The following is a 12119-nucleotide window of genomic DNA, read 5'->3' on the forward strand; positions in this document are numbered from 1 at the left end:
GTTCGTCTTGCTAAACATGCTGAGAAATGTTTTAGGCTTTCAGGGGGATCTTCATAATCAGTCATTCAGGAACAGGGGTCCTTCATGGTTCTCCCCGTGTTTATTCCGCTATGGATTAGATGCTATCACTGCACAGACTCTTACAGAATTACACTTCTGTGAAACCCACCTCGTGCGGTGAATTCCAGTTAATTCAGGGTCATTTGACACTGGATTTGAACCCAGTGTCCCTTTTGCAGAGAAATTCCAGAAGAAGGTGAAGAAAACAAGGCTTTAGTTGGCACAAGAGTACATACTACTGTGTAACAAGACAGTCTAATTCAGATCCCCCTGCACTGACTAGAAGCAAATTCAGAAAACATGTGGCCATTGTGCTTTCAGCAGATATCTTCAGGCAATGCTGCTCTACACACCCTTCCCAGGAGAAAAGTACACTGGATGAGGAAAGGTGTAGAGGTAAATTCTGCTCTCCCATGCCGTGGTGTCAGCGTGGAGCATCTCCAGCTAGCAGAGAGCTGCTTAACGAGCCCAGAACTTGCTGTCCGTTAGTGAGCACCAGGATTTTACAATGCTAATCACAGAGGCTGAGCAACTCCCCTGGCGTGGGTAGAATTAGCACACACTGATACTAATTCTGAACTGGCTGGAACGACCAGAGGCAAATGGCAACGCACGGTCATCGTATACCTGAGAGAGGGAACAGTGAGCACCAGCCCGTTGAAGTCTGCGTGTTTCATAGCACTTCACTTCTGGCGGTGGACAATGACGCTTCCAAAGCTGTGTCTCTTTCAATATACAAAATGAAATGTCTGATCATTGTTCTTCATGCGTGACTGTACGAGTTCCTCTTACTGCGCTTCCTGGAGGCCACGCTGGTCCCATCATAACGTGCTTGCTGTGCATTGATTTATGCCCCTTCTTCTCTTTCCCTTCTTCTCTCATCCGTATTTCTTCTCTTCTGCTCTCCTCTTCCCCTCTGTCTCTGTTCTACCCTCCCTGCACCCCACTCCAACTCAAACACCCAAGGCTTTTTTTGGACGAAAATGATGAAAAATAAACCCCTTGTGAGGAGCTGCAGTATGTGCTCTGCCAGAGAGCGGTCTTATTCATTAAGGTAATGGTCTTGTATGCATTTGGGCATGTTATCAGTAACACTCCAAAGGGAAATGGACTACTTAAACCTATTATATCACTGCTTTATTCACCATGTGCTGCCATTTACCTCCTACATGACGCTGGGCTCTAATAGCACCAGTTCTGAGAAACCCTGCACATTAGCCACAAGCAGCTCATTAATCCACTGTTTTCATTCTTGCAAAAAAAAAAATGGGCTCCAACCACATGAGAGCTCGGAGGCCGAGTGCTCAGCCAAAAGCAAAACAGCTTTGTTGTGCCAGCAGCTCCAAGGTAGCCCCAAACAGAGCAGCGCTTCCTGACAGTGGGGCACATAAGGGGAGTCCTCAGGCTCGTGGGACAGGGACATGTACCGGGGAATGGGACAAAGCTTTCAGCCAGCAGCTGCTGTGGGGAGACGCGGAGAATCTCTTTCCTGGAGGCTCCAGGCCAGGCCAGGTCCTGGCTGCTGCTGTGAGCTCCGGGCTGGCTGCAGTTCCATCCCAGCACATCCATTGTCCCAGGCAGAAGAAAGGAAGCGGAAAGCATCTATTGAACACCAGCACAAGGAGCCTGTGATCAGACAGGGGAATGGCAGAATTAATTCCAAGCAGCTACAATGAGATGTTCCTTGAGGGCCTCTGAAGAAAACGAAAGGCTCCCCATCGCATCCCAGAGACGCAGATCTGTGAGCCTTTTCACTTCTTCTCAAGCACACGGTGGCATAAAAGAACAGCCACATCTGCTTCGTCACAAAAAAGCACCCTGCTAAGGGCCCAGGCTTTCTCTCCCTAGTCCCAGGCTTGCACCCTGCTGGGGAGGCAAGCTGCTCCATCTCCTGGCTGACGGGGCTCCCTGTCCCAGCCCTTCTCTGGCTCAGGGCAGAGCTCGCTAAAGGACGGTGCAGGTGTCTCCGAGCATGATTATTTCTGCTGAATCTCCAAGGCTGGCAAACAAACCCTGCTGGTTATGGGAAGATGCAAGGCTTGTGGACAGGAGCTCACTTAAAAACAACTGCTCACCATGTGAGAATAAAACAACATCTGTGTCCACAAAACAGGCACAGACAGAAACAAGAGGCAACAATTTTTAATGAGTGGGACTTCAGGAATCTAGGTTCTGTTCCTCTGGCACCTTTTGGGTCACTTTTTCCTGCTTTGCCTGTCAAAAAAAAAGCTGCTGCTCCCTGGCTGTAAATCCCTGCCTTCCCACAGGACAAAAAAAATATAGAGGCAAGAGGATTCGGCCAGTGAGAACTAGAGATGTAAATGTTAGTCCTGAGGACCCATGGCATCCTGTTAGTATCTGTGCTCCCCTCCTTGTCAAGGAGATCCCTTTCCCAGCTAGAAAGAAAGATAAAGATGCTGGTAGCTGGTATATGCTGGGAGCTGGATGCAGGATTCCACCCTGCAGATGTTGTAGGGCAGAAATAACTGCAACAGATGGTCACCAAATGATGGATCTTCTCTGCTTCAAGATCCCAGATGCTGCTGGTGGTCACTGAGCGACTGCCGTGCCTGCTGACGTGACCCCTACGTGCCTGCCAGATGTCCACAACTGTCCCACCGCCACAGCCTCTGGTGTGCATGGGTTGCTTTATCTGAGGTGGCTTAGGGAAAAACATAAGGAGGAAAATAGGGCTTAGGAGGTGAGTGGTTTAATTCATTTCTGCTCTTGGGAGAGGACATTAATGAAATGGGAAGCAAGGGGTAGAGGGTTTCACCTGGTGGAAGAACTCCTGCCTGCCTGGGCTATGAGATCTGCTCAGGAGAGCCAGACAGCCACGCAGTTCAAACCGCCCAGGGAGACCAAAGCTGATAAAATACCTACTGCCAAAAGGAAATGTGATTACCGGCCTGATCCTGCGCCCTGCCTGCTTCAATGTGTCTACACAGAACGGCTCACAATGAGTGCAGAACTGAGAGGCACTTACAGAGGCATTTAGTCTAACACAAAACGTTCTCTTGGGGCACGAGGGGGATGGAGCAAGGCTGGACAGACTCCTCCCCATTGAGCTTGGCTTCATTGAAATCAATACGTTATTATGGGAGCGACTCCAGCCCTTAATATCCTACCTCTGAACAGTGTCATGTTTGTGCTGGACAAGGAAGACTTGGGCTGAACATTAGGGAAATTCTTTGCAGTGACAGGGGCACTTAAGACCTGGAGCAGAGCACTGGGAAAGGAACACAATTCCCAGGGCACCACCAGGTTTTTGAAAAGAAATTGAGACAAAAGTCTTCCAGAGGAGAAGTGGGGCAGGGAGGAAGCTTTAGGGCTGCAGGATGGGTTTTCTGTTCAGCCCTATTGTTGTTTTTGTGAAAAAATAAATAAAAATCAGGTTTTCCAGAGGTTGTCCAGTCTCCTGACAGCTCTGAGTGATGCCAGTGACAGCCCCCAGCTTCAGGCTGCCTCTGTCCCTCTTTCCTATCTCTTTTCTCCAGTTCTTAGCCGAGGCTTACCTGCTAAGTGACATGTTAAATAGAGCTGCAAATCCCCTCTCCCCAGCCCCTTGCGTGTCTCTGCCTCTCACTGCCCCACCTGAGGCCTGTTTTCTCTTTTGATGCTTCTAATGAAACTAAGTGGCTGCAACCAGAAAGTTTCCACTTCCTGCCTCTGGGCTGATTACTGCAGAGCTGACAAAGGCAGCATCCTGCGCCGGAGCCTCTACGGATGGGAACCCTCAGGGGAGGGGATAAAGTAATGCTCCGTGCCCTCTGCTCGTCAAGCACCATTAGGGGACTGACTGCCTAACCTGGCTACCTAAGAGAGCAGGACCTCACCAGGCTGACTTCTGGGGCCAAGGTCTCTGGAAAACATGCGCTAGCGCACGGACGCGTGATATCCTCTGCAGTCCTCGATGCTGGGCTTCGGTATCAGAACCTGGAAAAGAATAAGTGAAGTTCCTTTATCAGCCGTGCTGCAGCAATTTTGGCTGGGGCTGCTGAAGGAGGAGCTGGTCTCGCTTGCTATTTTTGTGTGTACTTAATACTGTCTAGAGACACTTCTCCACAGCCCTGATGGATGACGATGTTTGTGCCCTGAGCTGGGATGGATGGAAGGAGCAGCTGCAAAGCAACGGTCCATCCTTCCGACCCCTCCTGCCTACCCAGCCTCGTCTTTAAAAGCTGGCAAGGGAAGAGAGCTCAAAATGAGGGCCATTTCAGGCCCTGACTTCCCTGCTGATGAGAATTTCTACTGGATGTTTCTGAGCATTAAGGCTGAACTTTTCTAGAGCAGCCACTAGCTTTCTGCCTGGCCAGATACACTGAGGCCGAGCGAGCACCCGCTGAGCTCACAAGGATGCCCAGGTGACCAAGACACCCTGAAAATCACACTCACTTGGGTCTTAGAAGGCAGGCTGCTGCCTTGTTTTTCCCCCTCCTCAATGCAGGAACCATGAACACATGCTCAGAACTTGGCTCCAGGCATAGTCAGAGGCAAAGACCTCCACGAAAAGCACCACGTGTCTCTCAGCAGTCTGGGCACCAAGCAGTTCATCACAGACAAGGCTCACGTGCGTATTGCTCCTAGGATGATTTCACAGGATGCCCCTTGTGAAACTTCACTCCAGATTTCTCCTTTAGCCCACGTGCTTTCATCCTGCGTGTGGATCAATGGCTTCCCAAACAATACCCTGCCCCCTTGCAGCTACAGCCCTCTTCTTGGCTGGACTCCGTCTTGGATCTGGGCTGTGGATGCCACGTTGCCTGACCCTCACAAAGGTACCTCTTGGGTTATGCTCTTGCGCCTTGCAGTTCCTGGCTGCTCCTGGAAATCTGGGCTGGTAACAGCAGGGCTTGGCTTCCCTACACATCACCTTGCTGACACGAGGGGAAAGTAAACAAGATTCTGCTCAGCACTGCAGAGAGCAACTGCTCCAGTGTTGCCTGGCAGATGGGGCCCAAGAGGGAGACCATCTGTTCCTGAGTGAGGCCCTAAATTTCTCCCTGGGAGATCCTGGGCTGAAGACACCCAAGTGAGCTCAATGGGAGGAGAGGCCCCGGGGAGCAGCCACGGCCTTGGCTGCTGCCTCAGTCCTTGGGGACTGGGCATCCTGCAGGACCGAGCCAGGGCTAGCTCCTCAGTTCCACGGCCTGTTGGGTGCCTGCAGCATTCCTACTCCCTCTGTTCATTTTTCTCTCTCCACATCTCTACGTTCTTTTCGTACCTGCGGTCCTTCCCACATGCATGCGACGCTTTGGCACGGTGCGTGGTCCCTGTTGCAAGACTGGGCAGAGGCCACGTAGTTCCCCTGCAGCCCTGGCAGCAGCCACTAACTCTGCCCTCCGTGCAGCCTGCTCTCCTTGTCCAAAAAAGTGCAACTGCCCTGTGCAAAGGCCATTTGCCTGATACCTAGTTGTTGACAGTTCCTCTGGCTCCTCCAGCACATTCTGGCAACACCGGGGAGGTTTCAGTAACGCTGTTAGAGCTCGGGGACGGCACTGGCATTTCAGAGAGAGAAGGGAATGACATCCAGGGAAGTCTGGAGAAGGAAAGAGCAATCTGCTGCTAGTCAGCATGTCTGAGAAGCTGGGAACATATTGCATTAAACTGATAATAACACCTTGAACAGCAGGGTGGTAGTTTCCATCTGGCCTCACGCTGAGCTTGGTCTCTCTCATTTCTTCCCTGCTGCAGCCAGGGAATCTGAGGCGTGGAGTTGGCCACAGGTCACCCAGCAAGGCAGAGAAAGGATGAAAAGAGCCATATAGTGAGAGCGGGATGCAGAGAAGCAGCAGCAGCACACTCTTGACTCTCCTTTCACCCCAACTAGACCCTCCTTAAGCCTGGGAGGTGGGAAGGCACTAGGGCTCTTCGCTTAATTAGTAGCAACAGCTGAAGCACTTGAGAAACAAAAGCTCCTCTCTCTCTCTGCCCCACTTTTACTTGGGAGCCAGGGGTGGGGAGCAAATTGCTTGGAAGCCAGAAAGCGCCCTGGATCTTGTCACCATGGCTGCACAGACACAGCCTCCTGTTATCTCCAGAGGAACAAAACCCTCCTCCCACCCTCTTCTGTCTCAGCTGGAGCTGATAAAAGAAGAAATAAACAAAACAAATTAAAAAAAAAATACCCCAACCCAAACCGGCAAGTAAATATCCAGGGAATAAACCAACCTTCTGCAAAACATATTTGTTTCTGCAGTGGCTTTTGGGTTGCTGGTGAGCTGAAAGACTCAAATGTGCATTTCAGGTTACAGAGTCCATCTCAGTGATATCAGGAGTTACAAAATCACAACTCACAAACATCACAGACCATGTCATTTGCTTGAGAATAAAGATCTCTAGCTATAGACAGCTAATTGTGTCGATCTGATTTATTTATTTATATGAATGTGTGTACTATTAAAATGATTAGATATAATTTTTATGCCTTGTTTAAAGCCCATAGGGATCACATCTGTAAGTTTTCTGTAAGAGCTAGAGTCTTGCCTCTTCTATCTCTGTATTCCACCGTGTGCACGGAGAGGCACCAGAGGCAGCAGCAATTAAGCAGGGTAAGGCAGCAGAAGTAATCAGCTAATAGAGATTTTTGTCCTACCGCAGTTAAACTGCTTTTGGTATCTGGGCACCTTCACTCGGTGTGGATAGGAGCTTTAGAAAGTAACACAAAATGAAAAACAAAGTGGGACTTTGATGTGTTCTCGCAACTAAAAGGCTAAAAATATGCCAAATAGCATAGGAGCAAAGCAGTGAAAACTAGCAATCATATATTTATATATTGAGAGAAATTAGGGCTATTATGGTTGCTCCAGACTGGCTTCCTACATAAACTGGGTAGATAATTTCACTTGATGCTTCATGCATCAAGCTCTGACCATCTGGCTGAATGCGAACATACCTTTTAGCAACATGTCTCATTTTGGCTTGATGCCTTCAGGGCCACCTCCCTACAACAGGCACTATTTCAGTGCTTAATTACACTTACTGTTGAAAACGGACAACTTATTTTTAGTCTGTATCTTTCCAGTATCAGCTTCTGGCTACGGAGTATTGGGCTGTCTGTGTACGCGTGTGGAGAGCTGTATGCTTAAATCAGCCTGGGAACTGCACAGGACATTGGGGGGCAGAAGATGGCCCACAGAATGACTATAAGTTTTGTTTTGTTTGGTTTCTAAAGTCATTAATATGTGGACAAACAAATTAAGGGGAATAAGAATAATTGCTAATTCAAAGTTTAACCTAGTTTTCTCCATTTGGCACTGGCTGGCACACACAGTCAGTTCGTTGGCTCTCTTTTTAGTATCAGTAGTTGAAATTAAAATGCTTGTAATTCTAGCAAGAAAATTATGACTTTGTAACACAATAAACATTTTGCTAATGTGATAAGTTTTGTCTTTGTTTACAACTTTTATTTGCAAGTGCCAGGGAATATCACATTGTCCCTTGATGCAAAAAGACCAAAGTACGCCATATTAAACATTTGATTATGTCTGTCAACTATTCCACACCCCTATTTTCTCCCATTAGCAGTTCTTTGACCAACTGTAGCAAAGTGTTACTTGTAGAACTCTAACCTGGGTCACAAAAGACAGTTCAGCAAGAGAGGCTTCTGCCTGGGAGACTTACAGGGCTGAACTCTTGCTTTTAAACTTACCTGACCTTCCTTTGCATATGGATACAGCAGGATAAACTCATTTAGATCATGACAACAGCTTGCTCAGCCTGGCCTGAAAAGATCAGGCTCTTATTGATAGCTCTGAGCTCATTGTTATCGCTACAGAAAGCATGCTGCTCTCATGTTCTCCCACTGCCAGATAAACATGAACATCTGCATAACTATTGTAGTAACAGCAATACTAATATTAATGATACTGGGGTGAGAACTGAGTCTAGTCTCCAGTGCTCGTATTTTCCTGGGCAACCATCTCCAGGACTTCTCTCGGATGTCTTTGAGAACCTGGGTTAAGAGATCGTTTTGAAGGAGTTGCTGATTTTTCCACAAACACACCACTCGATAAAAAACTGAGGGTAGGATTTCATAGCACACCAGGTATTCGTGTTGGGTGTGGACTTTCAATGAACTTACGAGGGAATGAAATTGCAAAACCTAGTCAACGTTGTGGATTGCAGCCCAGGACTCTGGGGCTTCATCATACATACGCCTCTGACTTGCTGCATGCTCCAGAAAAATTACCATCCCATTGCATTTTTTTTTTCTTTTTGCCACGAGGAAGAACAGTGTCTCTGGGCCTGATGTATAAGAAGTCTGTCCCTTACAACAAAGGCCCCAGAGGAAGTTTCTGTCCCCCTTCCACCCTGCAGGATCGACCGGGGTTGCACTACTGCTCAGGAGGATGCTGCGGTTCAACATCGTTGTCACCCCTCTGCCCCATAACCAGTTATAAGACCAGTTTCCACGGGATGCAGACGCCTGTGCTCACATGCCCCTTGGTGCGGCAGAACAAAGTAATATTTTGTTTCTGCAGAGCCAGTATTTGACCTCTCTGTTCCCTGCTGACCATGTGCCCCCTTTTACGTCTCAGCATCATGCGTCGGTTGCGGTGTCTGCCCCCCTGCTATCACTCGCACATACAGACACCCCTCATCTCCCAGCACCCATCAACTCCCAGCATCTGTGCCACTTGCTTGGCCTCTTTTCCTTTATGCTGCTCCCCTCCACAGTCGTGTGACTGCTATTGTGTGGTCCCTGCCACACAAAAGCTAGCCTGACCTAATTTAAATCAGTGCTATTGAAGCCGTTCTTGTTTTATCTCCCAGCACAAGGGCTGTGCTCCCCATTTCAGAGGTAGCACAAATGAATGCCTAATTGGGGGGGTATTGTGCAGGCAGTGTTGTCTCCCAGCCCTGATTGTCAGCTCTCCTGCTTGATGGTGCTCTGAGCTCCCCTCTCTTCTAACAGCCACGCAGGCTGTTTAGAGAGCAGAGGGAGGAAGAGGGGAGAATGGGACTCTGCAGGCATTGCAGCATGTCAGACAAACAAAGCAGAGCATGGCCACGTTCAGCGCACTGGTGAAAAGGCTAGCTGGGGGAGGGTTCCCTTGTTCAGAAAGGGCAGATGCTGGTGATTTTAGTAGAGAATATCCATCCTTCACCTCCAAATAACCCCCCCGCTTGCTTTTTTTTTTCCTGGGTATTAATGTGACAGTCTTTCCTAGAGCTCTGGAGACTGCCCTTGGGGAGGGGAGGAGAGGCAGAGGGGGCTCTCATACATGAGCCGTGCTACAGGGGTTGTAAGTCTGGGGAACAGAGGAAGTGGGATAGGTCAGGGGCTGCAGGGGAGACTGAAATGCTGCCAGTCTCTTTGTCCTCCTGGGCAAAGTTTGAGCAGTCACCAGCAACAGACCTTTGTAAGCAAAGTGAGGAACATCCCCAGGAGCTATTGCAGCAAGTGGAAACCAGCAGGAAGAGGGACCTTTGTCTGGACCCTCAAAGCCACAGTTGCACAGGCAAGGAGGATCCAAAGCCCAGGACCCATCCACACTGTTTGTCTCAGGGCTACTAGAGTCTAACGCTGCCTTAACGAGGGACAATTACAGTACAGGTTTGGGAGCTAATATGGCAGCACAATGTCTTTTGTCTAACTCCCGCCTCCCACAGGTACCTTCCAAGAGCTTCCTCCCTGGGGCTGTTTGGTCTGTTCCTCTCCTTTCTCCACTGATCGCCTGACTGAAAGGGAGATCTGTGGAAGAAAACAAAACCCAAAGCATTTGAATCTTTTCACTGATGTCTTGGTTCACTACAGATTTGCTTGCTTCTGCTCTAGGGAGAGGACTTTGCCCTCACATATTGATTAGGTTTGCCCCCAGCACGTTCAGGTGGTGCGCAGTGCGAAGGTTGCTACCAGAGTCCTCTCCTGCGGGCTCTACCAGCTGCAGGCAAAAAGAGTGCAATACCAGGATATTAAACAGCAATGTGAAGCAAACAAGTCCCAAGGGTTCAGGTTTGTTATAGACTTTCATGTAATGTTCTAATCCTTGCTGCCAGTCAAATAAGAATGAAACACCAGCAAGTCCTGGAGTTAAAAGACACGTGACAACCTCCTCTCTATCCCTTTTGCCCCCAAATCAAGAGATTAGCCACAAAATCGTAAAATCAAAAGTAACTGTGAGGTTCATTTATTTCTTCCGTATTTATGATTCATTCCTCCCTTCTAAGCTTTTCTCTGCAGCCAGCAGAGCAGAAAACACACTTCAGCAGGGAAAACAAAACAGGAAAAATGAATTCGCTGATTACCACCCGATTCCGAGGGCTGAGGTTTTAGGAAAAAAAAAAAAAGGAAGAAGAAAAAAACCATAATTGCCATCGGAGTGTACAAGTTACTAACATTGCATTAAGATAAAGATGAGGACAGGGAACCGGTATATTCCTAGAACCATGTGGGGCTGGCAACAGGGACTTTACCCAAAGCTTCGGTGATGGGAAAGTCATTACACTGTGGCTGCCGGTGTCACGTCGCCCTGCTCTGCCCCGTCCTCTTGTACAGCTTGGAGAGACACAGGCGATGGGCGCAGAGTTTGGCTCGCTGTGCGTTACAGGAGCTTCACCTGCAGGGAAGGAAATGTCCCCAGCAGCGGGGCGGCCCCGAGGGCCCGTCCTCTTACTCAGAAACCCCCCCGCCAGTCGTCCTCCAGCTGTCCTCTCCCTCCCTGCCTGGCAGGGAGCTCCGCTCCCCGTTGCCACTATTCTACCGACATCTGGTGGCAGCTGCCTCAGGAAGAGGAGCCGCTCCTGCAAAAGCGGCCCGAATCGCGCCCTTGGTGCCCAGCGTGGGGTCTTCACCTCAGCCTCGGGCCTCGGCCGGCGGGCGGAGGCCACGCCAAGGCCTGGAGGCCGCAGGCTGGGCTTGAGGGAGCCACAGGAGGCCTGGGGCACTGGCGGGCTCCCTGTGGTGAGGAGTGGGGCGTGAGGCCTGGCGGTGCTGCTGCGGGGAGAGCCTTTTTGTGCCCCATGGTGGGAGGCAGCACGATTCTCGTGGGGCTGCCCGCTTTCTGAGGTGAACAGCACCGAAACGCCGCCGGACCCAGCAGCACAGCCGGCTTTGAGGCCTTTTGAGGACAGTGGGCTTCTGCGGACACTATTAACTGTATTAACTGTGTAACATTAACTGTAATCACACCGAATCCTAACAGATGTTCCTCTTTGCCTGGGGACGGTTTGGCTTTTGGGGCTCGCTGCGAGGTGCAGCCGCTTGGCGTCGGGAGAGGCTCAGGGCCCCACAGGCGCTGGCAGGAGGCGAACATGGGCGGCTGCCGGGAGGGTGCCAGCAGGCGGGTTTCCGTAGTGTAGCGGTTATCACGTTCGCCTCACACGCGAAAGGTCCCCGGTTCGATCCCGGGCGGAAACACCTCGTTTTTACTTCATCTACATATTTTTTCTAATTCATTTTTTATTTTTACTTTATTTTCCTTTCTTCCCCGGCTTTATTTACCCCCTCACGACCTCTCGGGGCCCCACAGTTTCCCCTGCCGCCAGCTGGGGCAGAAATAACGGCCCCCTGTGCTGCAAATCCTCGGCTGCTGACCGCCATGGCCCGGACGGCCAAAACACCGCCGAGCGGGGCCGATTTCCCTGTGAGACGCGCTCCGAGTCCGGTTTGGAATCTGTGGGCATCGGGAAAAATTAAAAAAATTACACAGTAAAGAAAATAGAAGCTGCGTTGGCCGGGAATCGAACCCGGGTCAACTGCTTGGAAGGCAGCTATGCTAACCACTATACCACCAACGCGCTGTGGAGAACCCTCCCGCCGCTTCCCTCAGCAACCTCGGCCTGCTGGGCTAAACCACCGCCCGCCATCGCGGGGGGCGAATTTAGCGGTGGGGGGCGGCCAAGCTGCGCGACGAGGGCATCGAAAGACGCCTTAGGGGCTGGTTTCGGGTGCCGGAGGCGGGGCTGTGCCCTCGTGGCGCGTTATTCCCCTCCGTCCCCCTCACTAAACCGAATGGTTCCGCCCTCCCTCACCCCCCCCCTCCGTTCCCCTCACGGTGGCCCCTCCCTCCCCGGCCCCGCCCTCCCCGCCGCGCGCTCCCGCCGCGCCCCCGCCC

General features: G+C 50.6%; 1 protein-coding gene across 6 annotated transcripts; it reads right to left on the reverse strand.

Annotated features, from left to right (window-relative positions):
• Positions 1 to 1692: 1692 nt before the first annotated feature.
• LOC308182097 (uncharacterized protein) lies at positions 1693 to 12036 on the reverse strand. 6 transcript variants are annotated; one of them, XM_080566155.1, is made up of 6 exons: positions 11794 to 12036; positions 10403 to 11678; positions 9680 to 9757; positions 3897 to 3996; positions 2837 to 2942; positions 1693 to 2722 (listed from the first exon to the last, which is right to left on the reverse strand). In XM_080566155.1, exons 2-6 carry the CDS (start codon positions 10452 to 10454, stop codon positions 2132 to 2134), a joined length of 927 nt encoding a protein of 308 aa, XP_080422281.1. In that variant the 5' UTR covers positions 10455 to 11678; positions 11794 to 12036; the 3' UTR covers positions 1693 to 2131. The 6 variants fall into 6 exon arrangements, 1 of the variants encoding a protein (XP_080422281.1); XR_013941670.1 differs by lacking the exon at positions 2837 to 2942 and having other exon boundaries at positions 9680 to 11678; XR_013941671.1 differs by lacking the exons at positions 2837 to 2942; positions 9680 to 9757; positions 10403 to 11678; positions 11794 to 12036 and adding an exon at positions 5470 to 6224.
• Between the last annotated feature and the right edge of the window lie 83 nt (positions 12037 to 12119).

The sequence above is a fragment of the Anser brachyrhynchus genome (assembly GCF_964034855.1).
Source record: "Anser brachyrhynchus genome assembly, chromosome: 23".
NCBI classification, from domain to species: Eukaryota; Metazoa; Chordata; class Aves; order Anseriformes; family Anatidae; genus Anser; species Anser brachyrhynchus.